Here is a 24,666-nt window from a genome sequence, read left to right on the forward strand (position 1 = left end):
TTTCTAAATGTCTTACTGTAATTATTACTCTAGCAGTAACATCTAAATATGTTATGCTTTCAAAGGGTGCTGATGGCCAATTAGTTGGATACAGTTATATATATATATATATATATATATATATATATGATTGATTATTTTACATAAAATTATAATTTTTTTAATTTTTTTTATACATGTTTTATTAGTGAAAATATATATTTTTATCTAACTTTTAGACTGAAAACTACTCTGATTAAAATCTTAAAAAAATTATTGTTTACATATTAGTTTTCGTATGTGATTATAAACAGTCAAGTGTGAATTTGTTGTAATTAGATGAGTATTTACCCTATATAAATTTTATAAATGACCTAGCAGGTGTATTTATGGACTAGTAAGACAGGTCTAGTCTAGGAGAAGGTCTGGTCGTGGCAAACCATAAATGATGCCTTAAAAAAACCATGACTTTTGATTCAACTACTGTGTTCCATTTAAAAAATCTCATCTCGAGGCCTGGTTTTAGTGGTTTTAATAATTTTATAATTTTTTTTCATGATTCGTTCGATCAATTAATTATGAATTTAAATAGATATCATGATTATAAATCGCCGCATCAATTAATATTTCAACCGTCATATTTATATTTAATTAAATGTTACGGTTGACACCTCAGCTTTTCAAAGTGTTTTTCATTCTAAAACATATTAAAATAATATTTTTTTATTTTTTAAAAATTATCTTTGATATTAGCATATTAAAATTATCTGAAAAGATAAAAAACATATTAATTTAAAGTAAAAAAATAATTTTTTTTAATTTTTTTTTAAAAACGTTTCCAAGACTAAATAACAAACACTGCTTCTAGAATCCTTTGACTTCTGAGCTCTCTATTATTTATGCGTGCATGTCACCGGCCCTTGGGGCCTGGTAATCCAAATTTTAAACCTAACCTAAATGTCAACTAGTAAATGGGGACCTAACTGCTCAATTAACCAATATCGACTTCGAGTAATTGATCAACTGATGAAAGAACTGGAATTAGTGGCATATGAAAGGCAAAGTTTTTTTTTTTAGTTTAACGTGGATGTCCGGGCCAGCTTGCGCGCACCTCGATTAATCCCACGGGCCCTGAAGTTAACGACCATGTAAGTCTCTAGTGACCATCATATAAACAACCACAGAGCTCGAATCTAAGACCACAGAAAAAGCAAACCTCTTCGTCCCAAACTTTTACCACTGGGCTCAAATCTCTTGGCAGAGTTTAGTTTGTCATTCCATACATGCAAGTTAATAAAGACACGTCAGCTATCAGAAAATAAAAAAAACCAATAACCATAGTTGTGTGTAAAGGTGGCATTAAGCATTTTTATGATACATTCTGTCTCCATTATTTCTACCCAGGCCATTATATTTTTAGATTTTAAAAATTTCATCCGAGAATAATAGTTTTGACATTTTTATAATTTTTTTATGAATTAATTGATTAATTAATTTTGAATTTAAATAGATATCACAGTTGTGAATTACAATATCAATTAAATTTTTTATTATGGTATTTAATTAAATGTCACGGTTCTCACTCGCGACATTAAAAAATTGTGTTATTTCATTATTATTTTTGTTTGTTTTTGTGTTAATTTATTTGTATTTTACATGTTAATTGCCTAATTTATCCCTCCATGTCCCTACAAAATTATTGCTTGAGCAATTCCAGCAACTTTCATAGACTAAATGACTGTTTTTTAAAAAATAGCATTAAATATTTTAAAAAAACGAGCACAGATTCAATTTGTTTTCCACAAAATAGCACATTTTAATGGGGCTGGGTTTTTAAGAGCAGCATAATAACGTAGACTGTGTTGTTTGAAACATAACAACTCAATTCTTTTTAAATCTATAATTGTGTCATTATCTAAAAACTTTTTTTTAGCATATATTACCTTTCCAAAACCTTTTTTCTAAAAAAAAAAGTGGTCTTGAAAAGAAATTCAGATAGATATATGTAAAGAGAGATGAGAGATTAATGATCATGGTGTCATGTCATTAATAATCGGCCCGGTTCTGAATTAACCCACCGGACCAATTCGAGTTCCAAAACTATTAAGTGAAGGTCACTAGATAGATTATCTTGTTCCTGATAGCATAATATTTTTTTTATAAAAAATATAATATTAAAAAATAATATAAATTATATTTTAGAATCTCTTTTAATAGCTTAAGTTATTAGATTGAAGTGGTTTTTAACACGTAGATTATGTTACCTGTAATGACAACACAACTTGTATGAATTTTTTGAAAAACCCCGTTCACATAATAAAATATCCAAATTTATTTGCACAAAACTAGATTCAAGGACGCTCTCGTTAATGAGATGTAAAAATACAAATAAGTGACGTGGAACCTATTGCATTTATGTTTAAGAATTAAATAGATAAGGTAAAATCTGTAAAATATTCGGACATGCAAATATACAATCTCATAAAAACACTCATAAATCTTAGATTGGTTGCTTTAATTCAAATTTGGTTCATATTGGGTCTTCAGTTATGTGTCTATTTCCAACGACTTTGGTTTTTAAAAAACAAAAATAAAATTTTCTTAAAAGTAAATTATAAATTAGTCTCTCGAGTTTTGAGAAATAAATTAATTACTCCTTCTTGTTTCAAAAACTAATCATTTAGTCTTTTGATTATTGATTATGATTAATTGAATATTAATTTATTCTAAAAATTGTCATTTTTTAATCATTAATCTTGTCATAATCTCTATTATATATATATATATATATATTTTAAACAAAAATGTAAAATAGAATAGAAAAGAGCATAAGATATATGAAGATAAATAAATAATTCGTTTTTAAAACAAGAGGACTAATTAAAAAACTCTTAATAGATATTATGGAAAGATTTAGGGGTGAGCAAAAAAACCGAAAAACTGAGAAAACTGGAAAAAAATAACCGAAAAAACCGATTAAAATCTTAAAAAAATCAACCAGTTCGGTTCGGTTTCGGGTTTATAAGCCTAAAACCGAAAAAATCGAACCAAACCCAAACCGAAAAAAACTGAAAAAAACCGAGTCAAACCGGAAAAACCGAGCCAAACCGGTTTGAACCAGTTTTTGTCCTAAAAAACCGAACCTAACCGAAACCGGTCAGTTTGAATCGGTTTCGGTTTTTTTTTTTAAAATTTTTGGTTTGATTATTTTTTTTGATAAAAACCGAATCAAACCGAAAATGATAAGTTCTAGAAAGATTGGTGAGAAAAAAGGCATTTTTTTGGAATAAATTAATACCAAATCAAGCATAGTCAATAGCCAAAAGAATGGATGATTAGCTTTTAAAACAATAAAGAATCATAATTATTTTTTTTTTCTCAAAACTAGAGAGACTAATTTATAATCTACTCATTTTTTATAATTGATTAATGTTTTTTTTCCCTTTGTTCATTTCAGTTCTAATGTTTATATATAAAAAAACATTATTTTTTAATATCATAAAATAATTTTCTTATTAGCTATTTTTTAATATCATAAAATAAATGTCAACTACTAAATGCAGACCTAACTGCTCAAATAACCAATATCGACTTTGAGTAATTGTTCGACTGATGAAAGAACTGGAATTAGTGGCGTATAAAATGCAGAGTGTAGTTTGTCATTCCATACATGCAAGGTAATAAAGACACATCAGCTATCAGAAAATAGAAAAAGAAGAATCATAACCATAGTTGTGTGTAAAGGTGGTATTTAGCATTTTTATGATACATTCTGTCTCCATTATTTCTCATCTCTTCAGTTGTTTATGGTTAAATTTCATATAAAGTGTCCTGCAGGTTGTGCTTGTGTTTCCATGGAAGGAACGGGAAAACATGGAGGTGACCAGCTTTCAGTTAAGAAGTCAGAACCCGTTCTAATAGAACCTGAAACAAGGACTCATAGTGGGTTTTTTTTCTTATGCAATCTTGATCACATGGTCACTCATTCCGTGGAAACAGTGTACTTCTACAAGGCAAAGAAATGGGGAGGCAGTCGTGACACCCTCAGTGACACATTTAAACAATCTCTGGCCAAGATTCTGGTGCATTATTACCCTCTCGCAGGGAGATTAAGATTAGGATCTGATGGGAAGTATAATGTGGAGTGTACCAATGAAGGGGTGTTGTTTGTGGAAGCAAGAGCAAATTGTAACATGGATCAAGTTGACGTTAAAGTAATTATTGATGATCATTCTGAAACAGCAGGGAAGCTTGTCTATGGATCTCCAGATCCTGAGAACATACTGGAAAACCCTCTAATGACTGCACAGGTGCATTGTTTTGTTCTTTTTTTCACGTTTTGTCTGTCTGAATTAATGTAGTAGTTAAATACTTGCCAAGTTTTCCTTTACAGGTTACAAGGTTCAGGTGTGGAGGTTTTGCTTTGGGATTATCAATTAGCCACTTAATAGCTGATGGGCTATCAGCAATGGAGTTTATCAAATCATGGTCTGAAACAGCCAGAGGGATGCCGTTAACCACTAAACCAGTTCTTGATAGATCAATTTTGAGGTCTAGACAACCTCCTAAAATTGATTTTCATTTCGACCAGTACGCTCCTGCAGAAACCAGTAACGTATCAAACATATCAAATCCATTTCAAGGAGAGCAGATTCTGACGAAATGCTTCCTGTTTGATTCCAACAAGCTTGCAATACTGAAGAGCATGGCAATGGAGGACGGAACCATCAAAAGCTGCTCAAACTTCACAGCGCTCACAGCTTTTGTGTGGCGTGCTCGCTGCAAGGCACTGCAGATGAATCCTGATCAAACAACTCCACTTCTGTTAGTAGTCGACGTTCGATCCAAGCTTAATCCACCACTTCCCAAAGGATACTTTGGCAACGGAATTGTCTTAATCACTTGCCCTGGGAGGGCAGGAGAATTGATTAAAAACACACTATCTTTTGCAGTGGAAGAAGTGCAGAATGGAATAAAAATGGTGAATGAGGAGTTTGTCAGGTCTTGGATTGATTACCTTGAAGTGATGGGAGCAAAGGACTTTCCTTTACACTCCTATTTTAAAGTTTCTTCATGGACAAGACTTTCAATTGAGTGTTCAGACTTTGGATGGGGAGAGCCAGCACAGTTTGCTTGCACAAACTTGCCTAAAAATTCAGCTTTTTTCCTACCAGATGGAAAAGAAAAGAAGGGCATTAATTTGATTTTGGATTTGCCAGTTACTGCCATGAGCACCTTCCAGGAGCTAATGCTTCTGTAACGTAATCTGATGGAAAATTAATTATAGATTGATTGATTATCCATCATCGGTACTCGATCTAATTTCCTCATCCTTTCCTGTTATCGGAAATAAATATTACTATTATTGCTATGCTAATTGTAGCAATCTCCGGTTAAACCAAAATGACGGATTGTGTGTTTTTTCGGGTGTTTTTTAGAGGGATAAAGATATCAATTATCTTTTATTTATTTATTTTTATAATTGGTATTTCAATTTAGTTTTTATCAATTAAATTGCTTATTTATTAATTCAACAACCACACAAACACTCGTAACGATTGTGTATGTTGTAACTTTTTTAAATGGCATTTGAATATATATAATTCCCGTGTATTTTATTATTGCTAGTTTATTTTCGGTGCTATGCTGCTAGTTAAATTAAAAAATAAATTAATTATAAAAAATATTGAAGTTGCGAGAATTTTTTGATGTTTTATTAAACCCGGTCAGCAAATCAAACTTGAAACTCCTAACTCGAATCCTTGTGAAGTCTGGGTTTACAAATAAATTATGTAAGGGTTGTCTTAATATGACACAGTCGACTTGCCAATTAAAAAATAAAAAAATAACATAAAAAACAAAGACAAAACACACGGGTTTAGAGGCAATTTGGGCAAATGTTAAAAAAGGGGTTTGACTTTTAAAAAAATATTTGAAGCTCATATCGTTTTTTTTTAACATCAAGATGATGATATATTGGATCGATTCCGATTAATAAAGGTGAACTCTCGGGGACTTGGGTTACGGATTCAAATGAGCTCAATAATATTTTTTTTAATTTTAATTATATGATAAAAAAATAAAGACCAATTCAAAATTAACCTAATATTAAAAAAATAAAATTTAAAAAAACAATAAAAAAATCTTCAAACACTCAATGCTTAAGTTTTTTATACAAAAACAAGTCAAGCTACGCACGCGGACCTGAGTGGCCAAACGTATGAGGGCCTTAAAAAAAGCCACCACCATCACACTCCTCTTGTTAAATAGACCTCATCTATTTTTGTTGTAAGCATTGCGACAATCAATCATTTTCTCTCTCTTTTACGGATTTTCAACAACTTTCTCTCTCATCTCTCTAACATAGGAATTGAAAAAGGAACAAAATAAACTTTTGGGTCACAATAAAAATTTTCAAAAATTTTGGGTAAGCCATGTATTTTCTCCTCGTTTTAATTTAGAGCTTAATTTCATATAATCAAAGCGTAAAATGATGCAATTGAAAGGAAAAAAAAGTTTGAGAATTAAAAAAGAAAAGGGCAGGAGCTTCACTATTCTAGGTGACATTTTTAAAAAATAATTATTGAGACCAGAATATTGAATCAACCAAGGTTATGCAGTTTAAATTGCAAAACTCGTGATTTATGCCATGAAATCAACTGGTTTAATAACTTTATTTTTTAAAATTATATGATAACAAAAAGAAAAAGAAAAAAAGAAGTTAAAACGATAAAATAATCAGTAGGAAAAAAAATAGAACAAAGTTTACCAAAAAAAAAACTTGAAACAAACAGAAAAACTTGAAACAAACATAAAAAGATAAAAGATAAAAGATAAAAATAAAGTTCGCCAAAAAATGAACAAATCCAGGTTCGAAACTTGGTGGCAAACCTTAGGAACACGTACTAGCCAGAGTTCTGAAACCCGGTCCGGTGGTCGACTCGGCCCAAGGCCCGGGTCAAGAGTTTTGCCCGGGTCAATCTTATTTTTTTATAAATCAAAACGATATTGTTTTGATAAAAAAACAAAAAATAGTCAATGGGTTACAACTAGGTTTTTGACCGGGTTTTTCTAGGTCACCTGGGGTTGTGACTTCCTCAATATTTTTTAAACCTGCCCGGTTCCAGTCTCGGGTCAGCCGGGTCTCGGATTAACCCGCTGGGTCGGGTTTCAAAACTATGGTACTAGCCACTCAGCCAAGAAAACTTTTCCCTTACACTTGTTTTTGTATTTTAAAGTGTTTTTAAAATAAATTAATTTTTTTTATATAATTTTTTTAATATTTTTAAATTGTTTTGATGTATTAATATAAAAAAAATTGTAAAACACAAAAAAACTATTATTTTAATATACTTTTAAATAAAAAATACTTTAAAAAATAATTAATACTCTACCAACCAGTGTTATTAAACCTGGCTCGGCCCGGCGGGTCGACCCGGGACCCGGTGACTAGACTGGTCTGAGTTTAATAAAAGACTGGTTGTGGTAATAGCCCGGCCAAACCCGGGCGACCTATGTCCCGGGTGACCCGGGCAAACCCGGACGAGACCCCTTTTTTTTTTTTTTTTCAAATGTGAGATTTGAAACCCATTAGTATATATACTCTATGTTCCCAAGAAAAAAATCATATTTTTTCAATGTGGGATAAAAAAAACTTTTGGTTTAAATACTTCAACTTAAAAGGATAACATAATATCTTCTCAATGTGAGATTTGAAGCCCTTTCATATATATACTCTATGCTTCCATTAAAGAAATGTTTTTTCAATATGAGATTTGAAACTTATTAGTATATATACTTTATATTCCCAAGAAAAAAGTTATGTTTTTTCAATGTGGGATAAAAAACTTTTTTTGTTTAAATACTTCAACTTAAAAACTTAACATAGTATCTTTTTAATGTGGGATAAAAAACTTCTTAAAATATTCTTTCAAATTTCATTATTTACAATATGTATAACCTATATTTACATGGATTTTTTCATATGAAATATTAAAACTTAATTTTTTAAAAAAAATTTTCAGGTCGACCCGAATTGATCCGGGTTGATCCATAAAACTCGAGACCCGGCCCCTTAACCGGGTCAACTCCCGGACAGGGTTTAATAAGTATGCCACCACCACCCTGCAATGGGTGCTACTGACTGCCTATGCACTGCAGGAGAATTGACTGAGAACCCATTATTGTCTTTTGCGGTCGAGAAGGTGCAAAATGCAATTCAAATAGTCAGAGAGGACTTCATCAGTTCATGGATTGACTATTTTGAAGCGAATACAGCATCGCCTTCTTTATATTCCACGTTTTGCATTCATTTATTAACTATTTAACTCACACTATATCATGAATTATAATTTTTATAAAAACAAAATTGGGTATACAAGTTATTTTAATATGTATTTTTAGATAAAAAATTTAAAGTATAAATTAAAAAACTAATGTAAATATCTAATTAAATAAATCAATAATTATCTATGAAAGTAAAAAAAATTATTATTAACAATAACCAAAAAAGAAATTGAAAAAATTAAGAGATGAAAGTAGATCGAGATATTCAATCATACAAAATGAGATATTTACCCGATTGTGTTTACTGAACTTATTTATTTAAATCAATAAAAGATAATAAAAATAAAAACACAAATAAAATTGATTGAATAAACTCACACTCGAAAAAAATATTACGCTAGGGCGAACATACAAGAAATATTATTTAAAAATAAATATTTTCTATTTTAAAAAATAAAGTTTATTTGTATAAAACAAAAAAAAAACATATATGAATTAGAATAATATCTTCAAAAATCAAACATAAACAAGACAATTTTAAAAAAAGTTCTATCCAAAAATAGTATGCAAAACCCATGACCTAGGTCATGATATTAGGATAAATCCATAAAAAAGAAATAGAACATAATCACAAAATCAATATTAAAAAAAAACTAATGCAGAATGATAAGATCATAAAAGAAAATAAGCAAAAAAAAAAAAAGAAGACCTTGAACAACATTAACTTTTCAAAGTTGTGACTCGGGTCATCAGATCGGAAGTGCTACAAAAATAATAATTTTGAAGCTGAATTCCCAATAAATCAAACATCAAAAGCGGAAACCAGAAAAAAAATCAATTACACAAAAGGATCTAAGAAAAAATATTAATTAAAAGAATGAGGGTGAAAATAAAAAAATAATTAGGGGGCAAACAAAAATTTTCAGTTTGAGGGTCAAGTTGAATTGAAAAATAGGTTTAACAAAAGAAAAAATAAATCAAAAGAATGAGAGTCAAATTGAAAAAATTAAAACAACTTAAATTTTGATTGAAAGTCAATAAAACTTTAACAAAAAGACCAAGGAAATAAATAAATAATCAAAAGAAAAGGACCAAAATAAAAAAAAAAACATATGAGAAATTGTAATTGAAGAATTAAATTGAAAATAAACAAAACGTTTATAAAAAGAATAAGAATGAAATAAGAAATCAAAAAAATAAGGACTGATAATTGAAAAAGCAAAAACAAAGAACTTTGATTGAAGGATAAAATTGAAAACCAATAAAATTTTAACAGAAGGGCCAAGGAAATAAATTAAAAATCAAAAGAATAAGGACTGAAATGAAAAAAAATATATATGAGAAATTGTAATTGAATGACTAAATTGAAAACAAACAAAACTTTTATAAAAGAAATAAGAACGAAATAATAAATCAAAAAAATGAGGACTAAAATTGAAAAAATAAAAATAAAAAGGACAATCGTGCACTTTATCTTTCAGGAGAGAGGAATGAAGGAAAAAAATGACCAGCGATGACTATCTGACCACCATACTCCATCACATGCCACATTATAAGAAAGAAGACACAGTGACGCTTCTAAAAACACGGCGGAAGGTCATGTTTAGGCACCAAGTGGTGTCGCACGCGCTGTCCAAGTGGTGCGGACGCCAAACACTCGCTAACGCGCAATGAGGATGTGCCAGCAGCTTCCCTGAATAAAAAATTAAAAAGAAAACGTGAAAAATACCAAAACATCCCCGTAACACTAATAATTTTTTAAAAAAACTGGTGTGATTGTAGAAAAGTATCCCGGAATGCAAACCTTATTTTTGTTTACCCTTTCTAAGGCCAATAATGTATTTTAACTATATACGAAGAATGGAAAAACCAAAAAAACCCTTAGCTAGTAACCCAATATTTTTTTGATCTTTGGGTAAAGAAGTATTTTTATTGTTTAAAAGCCTTTGAAAAAGTTGAAAAAAGCCTTGGTCAACAACTCCAAATTTTATTGACCTTGAGGATAAAAGCATATTTTTATTTTACAAAAAAAAAACTAAAAAAAAACTAGCAACAATCTTTTAATCTTTTAATGGTAAACGAGCCACTGAAGAAAATCAAAGCATCCCCGCTCTCAAGGCTCTCTTTTTTTATTTTTCCACCAAACGATAAAAATATAATTTTATTATAGCAATTCAATGTAAACTATATCTCATACCCATTCAATATATATTTTAGATAAATAGACAAGACTTTCTATTGAGAATGTAGACTTCGGACGGGGAGAAGCAATATAGTTCGTACAGGCTGCCTTGTGTCTTCCTGACGGAAAGGAGAAAGATGGAATCAAATTGGTTTTGGAAATGCCAGTAATGGAGGGCTAAACTGAGTGAAATTAGGGCTTATCCACGAATTCTACCAAAGGAGCCTCTCTGCAATGCCATGAAGGTCTTCCAAGAGCTTGACGCAAGTTTAGTCGCAAGTTGCCAGAGCGAGTTCATCATCAATTTATGAGATGAAATCCTGGACATTTCCTACATCCATTATGTTATGTCTACAAATTTCCTTCGCATTCATGAGAACTTCAAATTTGTCATTCATAGTTGATGTACGGATAACAATATAGGAGGGGACTATAAAATTTCTGCAGTTCTATTCGACCATCATGAGAAATGAATAAAGCTTTTAGCACAAGAGTATCCTCCTTCACCAAGCAATTTATCTGCAGCATAGAGAGTAATGTTCCAGAAAAAGACTGGAACGCCGCCCCGAATGCGAGGTCTGGCATCGAATTTTTTCCCCTTCCTGTTCAGCTCTGCAATCTGTGCATCTGGCTGGCTAGGCTAGCAACCTAGCATCAGGCAAAGACAGCTTCAAACCATCTTTCAACTCACTTGGATATTTTACAGTCACGTAGATTGATAAAAGCTTATGACCTGAATTTTAATTGTTCTGTTGCTCAAAATGCTCTCTTTTCATTGTCGATGAATTCACAGAAGCTCACCTGTTACTTTAGCATACCATGTATTTAAAAGAAAAAACTTCCAGAGGCTCAGTAAACCTGCCATGAGCATGCAAAATCATCAAATAGAGCTCTTGGCTACTCATGAGTCATCACTACTGAGATCTCCCCATCGAACATTGTATTTCGCAGCAAGATAATGTGCTCCAACTGGACCTCTGCTGCCATGGGGGTACAGCTCTGGAACTATTTTCTTCAGTTCCAGCTCCTTCAACATTGGTGTGAATAGTGCCCAAGCAGCATCAAGCTCATCACTTCTGATAAACAACCTTCTCTCTCCTGCTATGGCATCTAAAAGTAGCCTCTCATATGCATCTGGTATTTCTCTTGGATACCTTCGAATTGAAACATAAGCCTTAATAATCTCACTGATAAGGTATTCTAAGATGTCACTTTCAATTATTTTCTTGATCTTAACATGTTTTTATTTTTAATCACATTTGTAAGTGGTTGAGTTTTGGTACTATTTCTAATCAAGGAACGCAAACAATGTACCTTGCACTGTAAAGCAAATTAAGATCACTGCGATCTAATCTCATTCCAAGACCAGGAACTTTGTTGTTTATCTTCAGATATATAGCTTCATCAGGTTGTACACGTAGCACTAGCTCGTTTGTAGCCTTATCTAAATCAGTTCCAAAGTTCCGCTTGTACAAGTTACCTGGGACATGTCTGAACTGCACTCGGACCTCTGCTCTGGAATGTCATAGGACATATTGTTAGAATATTTGGAGAGAGAGAGAGAGGGGAGGGGACAAGTGGTGAGGGCAAGAATATTTTTACTACCGCCTGGTATGAAGAGCTTTGCCTGCTTTCATCAGAAAAGGAACTCCATCCCATCTGGCATTATTGATGAAAAGGGCTGCAGCTGCAAATGTTGGAGTACGGCTATCCTTCGGCACAGTTGGATCATCTGTGTAAGCAGGGTACGATCTACCACTCTTGCTGTGGCCCTTGTATTGGCCAACAATTACATCTTCAAGTTGCAGTGGTTTCATTGACCTTAAAACTTTTACCTGAATAAGGCCATGCTTATTCAGTTAGTAGATCACAATCAACTCGTAATAATTGCACAAGAAAGATCTCTCAACTCTGAGTACCTTCTCATTCCTAACGTCCTCGGCATCCAAGCTAACAGGCGTTTCCATGGCAAATAGTGCTAGTATTTGCAGAAGATGATTTTGCATTATGTCTCGTATGATGCCATAGTTATCAAAATAGCTGATCACAAGAAAGAATATAGTTAAGAAAAATTCCATTCTTGAAAGAACAATATTAAAAAAGATAGTGCAATCATGATCGCATCAGGTAGCATATGTCTCTCACCCTCCACGACCTTCTGTACCAAAATCTTCAGAAAATATCAATTGCACGTTGCGGATGTAGTCCCTTGACCATAAGGGCTCAAAAACAAGATTTGAGAAACGAAGCACTGACAGATTCTCAACAAGCTCCTTTCCCAAGTAATGATCAATCCTGCCAAACTTAAAACATAAGCAGACTTATCTCTCCAATATTATGGATATTTCTATTTCAAAAGCAATTAATGAACCTGAATATTTGATCTTCAGTTAGATACTGCTTCAAACATCTGGTTAACTCGCCAGATGACTCTGAGTCACGGCCGAATGGCTTCTCAACAATGACCCTTGTCCACCCATTCAATGAAGAAGCTCTAAGGCTGGCACTTCTTACCACATCCACAAATATGTTTGGAGGGATTGACAAGTAAAACAGCCTATTTGATACTTTCCCAGCCTGAAAAGAGCATTTCATTTTTCAAAAAATAGGTACTTAATAATCAACTATCTAACATGCCAAACATCATGTTAAATCAACAGTCGTGCCCACTGTTATTTTTTTTTTTTATATATATATATATATATATATATATAAAACTGAAAATTCAACAAAGAACAAGTCTGTCAAAAATACAATTCCAAGGGGTTCCCATCAAATCAGAAATAATACTAATTTGGATCCTTAAATTGTATTGGAGACTTCTATTCTAATTCCAGCCAATTTAAAAGTCCATGCAACAATCATCCTGCTTTAGTTTGAGCGGACATGAAACTTCAGGTAATTGTTATCCTACTAGTAGGTTGAAATGAAGTCGATTTTCATTTCTTGTTCCACAACTGTACATATGCAACACCTTCTCAATTAGCAGCTGGGAGTTCTTGAGATATGATGGGTTCCCAGTGTGAGGGTTGTAATGAGAATTGGTCACCTCCTTGCAATTGTCATATGCTGCAGCAGGATTTTATATACATGATACTGAGATCAAATCACCAACCAAAATAACTAAATAGACTACGTAATAGTTTGTGCAGCATTTTGTACTAGTAAATATATGATGATTTTGCTGTCACGTGTCTCAATCCCCATTGCTGAGATCATTCAATCTAGTATCAAAGCTCATGACATCATTCTAAATCCCCTAATTGAATCCTATCGCTGGTGTGATGTCCAGAAACACTTTCTGTGCGTAATGCAACAGGTGATATGAACCATACAAGACACTATCAATTGAGATCCCGCAAAAAAGGCAAATAACCTCTTTCTCTTTCAGCTTGCTGTTCAATTCTGAGAAATCTCCCTCTGAGTCATACTGACCCGCATGGTAAAAGCATCTTTTCAAGAACTGATCCATTTTGTCTTCACAATTTTCCCTGCAAGTGCTCCTAGGTGTTAACATTAAATCGAAAAGAATTAGAAAACTAAGGTCTGGCAAGGTAGAAAACCTCTGGTCAATTCTGCAAGTCAATGTTCCGCTAATCATATTCCTGAGCTCCTCATCAGTCAGTTTTGTACGAGCATAACCAAATACTGTAAAGTTCTTCATAAGAAAAATTAAGTGAAAGATAGATTAGAAATTGCCGACCACCATTCTGCCATTGGAAAAAAGAAGAAGAGAGAGTTCTAATCTGAAAAAAAGAGTTATAATCAAAGCAAAACGTGAAACCTAATAACGAAATGAAAATAGAACCTCGGGAAGCCAATCTTCATAAAAAAGAGCAAAAAGTGCAGGAAAAATCTTCTTCTTTGCAAGGTCCCCTGAAGCTCCAACAACAGTAATGCTGAGAGTAGACTCTTCTTTCTCTGCTTCTGAGATTGGAATGGCCGGCTTCTCTTTCCCTTGAGACTTGTCATGTTCTTTGGCTGTAGGACTTCCATCTAAACCTATTCCAAAATCTCTCCTAAGCATCAGAATGAATGACTGAACAGAGAACAGAAGGGAAATGTAGACATTTGACGTATAATCAACATGCACAACTTTTTGGAAGGTCATAACTATATGACCTATTAGCTACAATAAGATAGGAACCATATACTTTGCAATGCGCATGATTAGATTAGGTTAATCAAGTTTCTCAATGTCAAAAGCTCTTTAATTTTTTCATGTTGACAGTAAACTAGTTACTTAGACAATGTGTAGTTTATTTTGACCCTAGTTTTTCACAATCAGTCTTTTCAAACTCTTGCACATGAGAAGTTCTTCGCGCACAGTCGAAAGAAATTCTTCAGACAAGCTCATTACTCCTACAACTAGCAAGATCATTAAAGTCAGTCATAGCTAAAAACTACTCTCATTTCAAAGTGAATTTAAGGTGGGAAATAGCATCCTAACTCTTGCTACTTCAAACAAAATGTAACTAACAAGCAAACAATAAGATAGGAGAATCAAAGACAGCTACATTAAGCAGTGGGGATCAACAACTGACCATCCTGCAAGGAGACAGCATTCAGAGGATGCCCATTTGAGGATTTGATATGGAAATGCTTTCTACCTTGGATTCTTGAATGATTCTGAGTTACCCAGGTGGATTTTCTTGGCACAGTAACAGCAAATCTACTAAACAATACTGTTGTCTCATTCTTGAAACAAGAGGATGGTAAGAAGTTTGTTGAAGAAGATGAACAAGGACTAAAATGTGTTGCCATTCAAGTTTTGATTGGGTCCTTCAAGCAAAATGAAGTTTAGCTTAAGCAAACAATAATGGGAATTATATTTGGTATCCGTCTGAGTATATCCATTTTCTCTTTTGCGTATAAATCATCTCTTGGGTTGTTGAAGAGGCCATGAGTTGCAACTACTTTTTTGATTCGTTGATCCTGGATATGAGGTCCAGGATTTTCTTTTCTTTTCTTTAATTATCTCCTTTGACGACGTATGTTTCTAAATTAATAATTATTGGGCAAACTTTAAAAATGATCTCGAACTATATCGGTAGTTTCAATTTTATCCTCAAAGAATTTCTTATACCAATTTTACACTAAATTATCTCAATTAAGAACTTCCATCAATTTTTAAAGCTTTTCATCTAAAATATGTTTTCTTTTAATAAAATAAGGAACTTAATATATTTTTTTATCAAGTAATTCTAACGGAAGTTCTTAATAAGAAACCAAAATAGTTTAAGAGTAAAATTGATATAAAAATAATTTGATTTTTTTTTTAATAATATCCAAATAGTTTGAAGATATATCTATAATTTTCTCCTAATTATTTCTCAATGTCGTTTATGAATGGTAAAAAGGAGGTGTTGTGAAATAAACAAAAAAAAAATATAAATCCATGTTAAGGTTTGGTGAAGTAAAAAAATAATAATCATATTTCTCTCTCCTCTTTAACAAATAGTAAATTTGTATTCAAATAATAATAGAGGTTGTTTTTTTTTAATGTTACGATGTTGCGGTCGTACAAATTTATTATCCTAATTTAAAACACAACACACAAGATAGTATAGAGTAAGCAAGGGGTTGATCCCACGAGGAAGGTTCAAGTTAGATTTTTATGCTAGTGATATGCAATTTGGGGGGGTTTGGACGTTATTTAGGCTAAAGCAAAAAAAAAACATAAAACTATCAAGCGAAATTAAATAAAATCAGAAAATTATCAAGAGAACAAACATTGGTCACAAGTAAACATCCACCTACAGAAATCAAAACTGATCATGGAAACGAGACATCAATTTATATTCTGAATATTTATCTCTTCTTAACATTGGTTACTTAACGGATCCATTGTATAACTAATCCTAACCATCAAACAACCACAGTGTCCGCACTAGTAATTCAATTCAATGGCAACCTTAAGAACTAGACAAGTTGATTAATCAAGAAAATATAATTGTCCGCAGTCTATGTTTGATTTGATTGAATGTTCTCCCTAAGATTAATAACGTAGATCCACCATAATTATTAAACTCAGTTGCTTCACAAGTTTATAAACAACTCTGGTTTTGATATCAAACTTAGCAATAAATTGTCTACAATAATAACTTAGAGTCCGCTCTAGCAATTAAAATAAACATTCATAGGAAAAATAAGCATAGGAGAACATTCATATTCATCATATAAACTTAAAAGAAAAGGTAAAATAAATCTCACAGTTCTTGAAATTCAAAGGTTTCCGTGTCCTTGTAACCAAGAAAAAGAGTTTAGCCTTGCATGTTTGTTGAACAACTAATCAAAAAGAAGAAGGAATGCATGATTTCGGGTTTCTTAGAGGAAGAAGGTGTTTTTCTCTTCTTGGCTGGCTAACACCCTTTCTCTTCTCTCATTTTTTTTATATCCTAGGAAACCCTAGTCTCTATTTCACAAAATAGTCCTTCCTTAAATAGACAGTTTACATTTAAGTACTTCAATAACTATTTTTCTAAAAAGGAGAAATAGCCTTACATGAAATCTTCAAGCTTTGACTTAGAGGAACTAAATTATTGAAATAAAAACTTGGATATCGGTTTAGATGCTTTGGAACGTAATTTAGACTCGTTTCTTCACGAAACCTGTTTACTGACAGAATTCAGTTGTCATTTTTTAAAAATCATATCTCCCTCATATGGCATCTTTTTTGGTTGAAATGTAGAGCGTTGATAGATCTTTGAGTCAGAAATCCAAAACAATTGAGTTTGCATTAATTGGACTTCTATAGCTCTAGATATTCAAATTGGAATGACCAAAGGTCAACATTGGCAGATTGCGAGATTTGACTTTGAAGGCTGCGATTTCCATGATCTTCCTTATTTTATTTTCTTGACTTAGATGTCCAGAAAGGTATGAATGTTAGCTTTTTAATGCCACTAGAATCACTTCATTTCGAGCTCTAGAGCTCACGCTCTGCACAAAACATCGACTGAAAGGTCAAATCTATAAATTACCTCTAATTTACTCATTTTTGCATCTTTCATCCAAAAATACCTTCAAAACATAAAACAAAGAATATCAAGACATTTTATATATAAAACATAGGCAAAACACTAGTTAAATATGGGTGAAACTATCGACTAATATGGTTGCATTATTTAAAGTGTTTTTCGTTTGGAAATGTATGAAAAATTAATATTTTTTTAAAAAATTATTTTTGACATAAATATATTAAAATAATTTAAAAATATAAAAAAATCAATTTAAATAAAAAAAATCAATTTGTTTTAAAAAACACGGTCCAACCGCAAAGCTGAACACCTCTTAAAAATAGGCAAGTGCGTATTGGTAAGATAGGGTGGTAGGTGCCTAAAAAATAGTAGAACTATTTATACGATGTAAAAAAAATAAAACATAAAAACACAAGAGCAAATTAATTATAACTCAGTCCTTGTAGTTTAGCAAAAATAGTTTATTAACCCTCAAGGCTTTTGAAAAAGTGTATATAATCTTTATGTTTGTAAATCTATTTTTGAAATTATTTTGAAGGTATTTATTGAAATTTCAAATGGAATTCAAATTATAAAAGATCGATGAAATCAAATAAGAGGGACCTTCCTTTTAATCTGCTATAATAATTTCAAATAAAAAAATATCAAACCCTGAGTGGTAGCTTACTTGGTGAAGTTTTGGGTTTGCTCCTTAATGATCGTCAGTTCAAGTCCTTTCAGGGCCACTAGAAGTATATCTGGTTGTTAACTTTAGGATGTCATGGGATTAATTGAGGTGCCTACAAGCTGGCCGAAAACCCACGATTACCAAAAAAAAAAATCATTCAAAAAATACTTCTTTTTCTTTATAGCAAAATTTTTTATGAGCGGCAAAGATGCTAACCTGTGAATTGTTTTTCCTTAACATCACACAGATTGGAATTAATAAGGAAGTAGAACAATTGATGGCAAACAAGGATCTTTATCATGTAGCTGTGAAACCAGGCATTGATTGGGTTTCCAATTTCGGTGTCATTGCATTTCTTGATCATATCCATGGCGAAATAACAAGGTTGTGCTGATCGAGAACGTGTCCAAACGAAGCTTTAAACTATTAAGTAAAATTAATTATAACTAAAACGTGTGGTTGTCTTCTGTAGCATAAATTCATTCTTCATTTTCTCAATTTTATTGTGAATTTATTGTTTAAAATTTTTATTTTTTTAATTTTATTTTCCAAGTTTTTTTTTAAGATTGTATTTTTTTGGGGCCAAATTCAAAGACAATTGAATTAAATTTATTGGCATGAAATTGAAAGATAGAAGATCAAAGCAAAAAAGACGTCATAAAAAAATGAGGATTTCAAAGTTCACACAAAAAATTAATTTAGTCCTTATATTTTAAAAACAATAAATATTTGGTATCTCAATATTTTCTCAATTCAATTTTGTTATAAAATTTTATTTTTGTTATTTTCTAGTCTTTGATTTGAGATATAAGAGAAAATGGTCGTCGTATTTTGGTGTAAAGAGAGAAAAATATCATTGATGCTGATTTCAACCACCAAAATAGTTGATATTTGTGTCAAATAGTTCCATTTAATGAGGGGAGATCGTATTAGGTGATTTTTTAACTTCTCACGGTTTCTAGGGTGTTTTGGGTAAAAACTTATGTCTCGATTTTCCAGTCATAACAATGGCTAAATTCTAGGAAAATCAAATGACGTGTTGTCTGATTTTTTTTTTATTTTTAAAACAATTAGGGTAGACAACATGATGGAACAAAAGAAAGGGCCCAGGTGCACGAACCCCCCAACAGGCCCGCGCATGGTCCCTAACAAAATGGGCTCGGCTTGCTAGGCTCAGCAGCGCCTGGTCTTTTTTTTCTAAATTTGTTTTCTATTTTTTTAAAATAATATTTTTTTATATTTTTTCTCAAAATAATTTTTTATTTATAATTAGATTAATACTCATTCTCTCTTTTATTTTGTTCATAAAGCCTATTTTAAATGACAGTTATTTTTTTTTTTTTTGTATGCATTTAATTTTTTAAGAGGTTTTTCTGATTCATCTATAAGTTTTTTTTTTAATATTTTGTATAGATGAACTTCATTTTTGAAAACAAAATTTATTTATTTTCAAATGATATTTCTAATACGTGTAGTCTTACATATTGTTTTTTTCATTTTATTTATTCAATCAATTTAATATGTGTGTCTATTTTTATTATTGTTTGATTGAATAAAAAAATTATTTTAATTAACAAACTTAAAAAACATAACTAGATAAATGTTTCATCCTGTGAGATTAAATATTTTGATCTACACTCATCTTTCGATTTTTCATGTTTTATTTTTTGTTATTGTTTATAACTTTTTTTTATTTATTAACACACATAGTTCTTAATTTATTTGATTACATTATGCATAAAAAAAATTATTTTCATTGGAATTTTTTTAACTACAAAAACATGTAAAAAAAGCTTGTGTATACAATTTCTTTTGGAAAAAAATATTTTTATTTAAAATATTTTTTTATTTGATAATATTGTCTCATACCATTAGAGAATGCAACACTATGAAACTACATTGTGATGAGTGTTTCTTGAATATATTGTAATTCCACAAGGTATCGAAATTGATGAAGACAAGGTTAAGGCCATCCGAGATTGGCCTACACCTAAATTTGTGAATGAGGTGAGGATTTGGACATATAAAATAATTGTACAAGGATAACAATGATTTTGCCAATGTTTATAATGCTTGCGAGAATTCAACCTTTGGTAAGTTTTATAGGCTTAATGGATATTTGTTTAAAGAAAATTATTTATGTGTTTCATTAAGTTATATATGTGAATTGCTTGTACATGAAGCACATATGGGCAGGTAGAAGGGGTATTTTGGTGTAAGTAAGACTTTGGATGTGTAACATGAGCATTTTTACTGGCCTAAAAAAAAAAACATGTAGCGTATATGTGAAAAAGGCATAACTTGTAGAAAAGAAAAGTCTAGGATTCAACCATATGACTTAAAGATCCTTGGGTAGACATTTCTATGGATTTCATATTAGGTTTGCCTAGGTCCAAATAGTGTAAGGATTCAATTTTTATAGTTGTTGATAGGTTTAAAAAATAGCGTATTTCATTGCATGTCACAAAAATAATGATGCAAATAACATTGCTGATTTGTTTTTCAGAGAGGTAGTAGGACTTCATGGGATCTCCAGGAGCATTGTTTTCAGATAAAGATGTTGAGTTTCTTAGCTGTTTTTGAAAAATATTATGGGGAGAAATTAGGTATTAAGTTGTTGTTTTTGACTACATGTCACCCCCAAATAATTGGACAAACTGAGGTAGTTAGTAGGACCTTAACACAAATATTATGTACTATCATTCTAAATAACTTAAAGAATTAGGAAGATTCTTTTTCATTCATAGAGTTTGTATATAATCGTAATGTACATTCTACTATTAAATTTTCACCATTTGAGATTGTGCATGACTTTAACCCTTTAACTCCGTTGGATTTAATTCATTTGCTAGATGATGAAAGGATTAGTTTGGATGGTAATTGTAAAGCACATATATTGAAATCACTTTATAAAGTGTATAACAACAAATAAAAAAAAGAAAATGTGTGTATACAGCCAAAACAAATAAAAGGCACTAACAAGTTGTCTTTCAGTCTGGATATTGGGTTTGAGTGTATGTACAATGAGAGATTTTAGACCTGTAGAAAATCCAAGCTACAACCAAGAAAAGATAGGCCATTTCAAATCCTTAAGAGGATCAATGACAATGCTTATAAAGTTGATTTGTCAGGTAAATATGGTGTTGATGCTATTTTTAATGTTTCTGATCATACTATGTTTGATGTAGATAATGATTCGAGGTCAAATCCTTTTAAAGAAAGAGGGGATGATAAGGATTAGCCCAACATCATGACTAAACACGCCAATGACCCTTTAGAGCTGCCATATTGGCCAATTACAGAGGCTAAGGAAAATGAGCTTAAAAAAACATTAAATGGACTTGTTCAGTATTCTGGGACAAGATGAACTTAGGGGAGAAAATGGTGTCAATAGAGCTTAAAGAGCAGCCTTTGATTCATCTAACCCAAGTGCAAGAAGGGCCCAATCCATGTGCAACATGGGCCTGATGTGTTTGGCCTTATGACAACCTTGTTTGGGTAAGATTTTCCAATATTACAAAGATTAAAAGTTAGCAATTATTCTGTTTTTTATGCAAAGTGAATTCAACAAGATTAGATATTTAATGAGAAAGGATTCTTAGCATTTAAAAGAAGAAGTTTCGTAGTCTACTAAGGAAACTAAGGGGCAACATATTTGTTTTCTAAGCTAGGGAGGATTATTTAATGATTCTTCTAGTATAGGAAGGAATCTAATAAAGTCAGCAACTAAGGAGGAAAAAATCATTATTTTTATCCAAGTAAAGCAAGGAAACCAAGCTCTATAAGAAAAAGCTAGATGCGACAGTAAAGGTTTCCAAGTCAGAATTGATTCTCCTAGTCAATTTGGAATTTCTAAAGTCAACAACTGATCCTAGCCATTTATTACTGTGACTAGACTTGATCAATAGTCTAGTGGGTGGGGTGGTTCCCACACTCACCTATAAAAACAAGTCTTTTATTAGAATAACATATCATTTGATGTTTAAGTTAATAAATGTAGAAGAAGACAAGTATGCAGAGTGATAGAATGACGTGAGGGGCTGGAAAAATGTGTGGAGAGAGGAGCAAAATAAGGAAAGAGCAATGGTATTGTGGCTTATATGGCCAATTCTCAATATAGTTCTATATTGAATAGACTAATGAAAGTTGAATGTTCAATATGAAATATTTTCATTGTGAACCAAAGTATTTATAGACTTTGGTCATGCCAGCTCACCTTGTGAAGAGAGGTGTCTTGATGGAGAGTACCTAAAAAGTTGAGTTGTTGGTTGTTATATCTTGTTGTATCATTGGTAGAAAGGTTCATCCTCGTGAGTGATTTGAGAGGGAAGTGTGTCCTTTTTAAGGAGACATGTGGGTAAGAGGTTGCCATTAACAAGAAAGGTGGAACCACACTGATATTTTATGAGTCAATCGAGTAGAGTGTGTTGTCCTACTAATTTTATTGGAGTTCACAATAATATTTTGAGGTGCGTGCTAGAGAATTTGAGGTATTGAGTCTAGCTTAATAATATGACAAGCAGTTTTGGGCTTGGTCATGAACAAAATAGCATGGTGAGGTTGTTTGGTCTTAGTAAGGGTGAAGTTGTTCGGGCATGATAAAGGTAAGGCCATTCGAGCCAAGCTCAAAGACAAAGATTTTTTTAAAAAAACAATTGTTGTACCGTCATTTGGCCTGAATGGCTTTAATGCCTGGTCATTTAGGCCAGGTCCTAAATGGCTTTAATGCCTAGTCATTTAGGCCAGGTCCTGAATGGCGAGGAATTTTTTCTTTGTAATTTTATTGTACCATCATTTGCCATCCAAGTATTTTAAACAATCATGTTTGAAAGATCTAACTAGCAAAAGTAGAAGGAAAAAAAAACACTTATTGTTTTATACATGTTATGTTACCTTCTCGTGGTTTTTGTTAACGTTCATTATCGTAGCTTTTATTATTGCGCCTACAAGAAATATGAGAGTTCAATTAGTTTATTTGTTCCTCTTAGAAAAAATAACATTATTGCTTAAAAAATAAAGAATGCTTTACGATCATGAAAGCATTTTCAAAACATTGTATTGATGTTTATAGAGATGTAGAGATTTTTATTAGAGACATGGAAATCTCACTATGGAGATTTTATAAGACATGGAGTTTCATTTAAAGACGTGAAGAATTTGTTTTGAAACATGGAGATTTTATTAGAGATATAGAGATATTCATTGGAGACATGGAGAAACATTATTGTTTTTATTAAAACAATCAAAAGATATTCCCATACAAGTGGAGATACAATTTCTGGAAATTATCTAATCCAACGTAATGCGTCGTGGGGATCTTTCCTTGTTTGTTCAAGTTGCATTTCCTTCCTTGCAAATGTTAAATATGACCCCTAACTATCAATCTTTTCATCTCTTTTTTTAGAACACGAAATTCTTTAGTAACATGATCATGGTAAAATAAACAAAATTTGTTAAGTTCCTTGTGTTCATATTGCTCTTCATAGAAGGTGAGTATCACACGAATTCTTTTTCTTAATAGAAGCCAATACCTCGGCACATGTGATAGCTTAGGAAACATCGATTGGTCATGAATGGATCACTTGATGTTCCTTTTAGATGCCTTGTGCCTGCAAGGAGATCGATGGCGCTTGGGAGATTTTGCATTTTATAGCAGAAAATGAGGGTGTCTTATCTAATCATGCTCACTTCTTCTACTCAAATGTGGTTTTTACCTGTTTCATGTTGAGGTGAGTTTGATCAAGAAAAGTATACGATCATTTCTATAGAGAATAGTTGGAGACCTCACTAATCAGGGTTTTAGTGACAATGGATTCGAGTATTCCAAGTTGAGCATCTTCTCATTAAACTTTTTAGAGATATGTTTTGGTGCTCTCCTCTTGTTATGTGATGATGAAGAGCTTTGTGGTGTTATTTTTAGCTGGTATGCTTATACTGAAGTAGAAGATAAGTTTGGCACTAAAATAATTCAAGTTAAGGTTAGAGTCAAGCTTTAATATGTGATACTACGCCGAGCAAATCCATTGCACATTGTTTGAAGGACTTTGCACACAATGTCATTATCTTGTCTTACAAGCTCTAAGATGCTTAAGAGATTCTATATGTGCTCTCTTGGGTTTATAAATCTATCATGGTTGTCTAATTTTTCTTTGACAGAGACATAGTTTTTAGAGAGACGAGCGTGTGGCATTCAATGAAAAAGTGGAGAATTGCGCACTTGGCCTAAATGGCTATAATTTTTTTTTTAATTTTAAAGTATCATCATTTTGTATATTTATGATGTGTATAATCTCAAATTTATCCTTGTTTTCAAAACTGTATAAACCCATATGTTTTGAAAAGAGTTGTAATTTAATTAAATGATTAAGGATAATATTTGAAAAGACTTTTTTTTTCAAATGCTTTATTTAAAGAGAGAAAAAAACACATTCTAAGATATTTTTAAAAGGAAACATGAATAGTAAAAGGGAGAGGGTGTTGTAATGATTCCATGTTAAACTACTTGATTAACTACTAATTCAAGTTATTAGCTACTACTATTACTACATTGCAATTCAATGTATTATGAGCCT

The 24,666-nt window shown here is 31.8% G+C and overlaps 2 protein-coding genes across 4 annotated transcripts; one reads left to right on the top strand and one right to left on the bottom strand.

The window, feature by feature from the left end:
* Positions 1–1,316: 1,316 nt before the first annotated feature.
* Positions 1,317–5,611, top strand: LOC7469323 (omega-hydroxypalmitate O-feruloyl transferase). The gene is made up of 3 exons (XM_024584979.2): positions 1,317–1,332; positions 3,817–4,289; positions 4,373–5,611. Exons 2-3 carry the CDS (start codon positions 3,834–3,836, stop codon positions 5,237–5,239), a joined length of 1,323 nt encoding a protein of 440 aa, XP_024440747.2. The 5' UTR covers positions 1,317–1,332; positions 3,817–3,833; the 3' UTR covers positions 5,240–5,611.
* Positions 5,612–10,816: 5,205 nt separating this feature from the next.
* Positions 10,817–15,404, bottom strand: LOC7469325 (glucose-6-phosphate 1-dehydrogenase 1, chloroplastic). Of its 3 annotated transcripts, XR_002977500.2 has the most exons (11): positions 14,992–15,403; positions 14,256–14,449; positions 14,011–14,105; positions 13,824–13,938; positions 12,819–13,024; positions 12,593–12,742; positions 12,367–12,487; positions 12,053–12,282; positions 11,762–11,962; positions 11,181–11,601; positions 10,817–11,095 (listed from the first exon to the last, which is right to left on the bottom strand). XR_002977500.2 is itself a non-coding variant. In XM_024584266.2 (10 exons), the coding sequence occupies exons 1-10, from the start codon at positions 15,209–15,211 to the stop codon at positions 11,349–11,351; spliced, it is 1,779 nt and encodes a 592-aa protein (XP_024440034.1). In that variant the 5' UTR covers positions 15,212–15,404; the 3' UTR covers positions 10,817–11,348. The 3 variants fall into 3 exon arrangements, 2 of the variants coding, with proteins under 2 accessions (XP_024440034.1, XP_006375568.1); XM_024584266.2 differs by having other exon boundaries at positions 10,817–11,601; positions 14,256–14,443; positions 14,992–15,404; XM_006375506.3 differs by having other exon boundaries at positions 10,817–11,601.
* Between the last annotated feature and the right edge of the window lie 9,262 nt (positions 15,405–24,666).

Source organism: Populus trichocarpa, chromosome 14 (genome assembly GCF_000002775.5).
Source record: "Populus trichocarpa isolate Nisqually-1 chromosome 14, P.trichocarpa_v4.1, whole genome shotgun sequence".
Taxonomy (NCBI): domain Eukaryota; kingdom Viridiplantae; phylum Streptophyta; class Magnoliopsida; order Malpighiales; family Salicaceae; genus Populus; species Populus trichocarpa.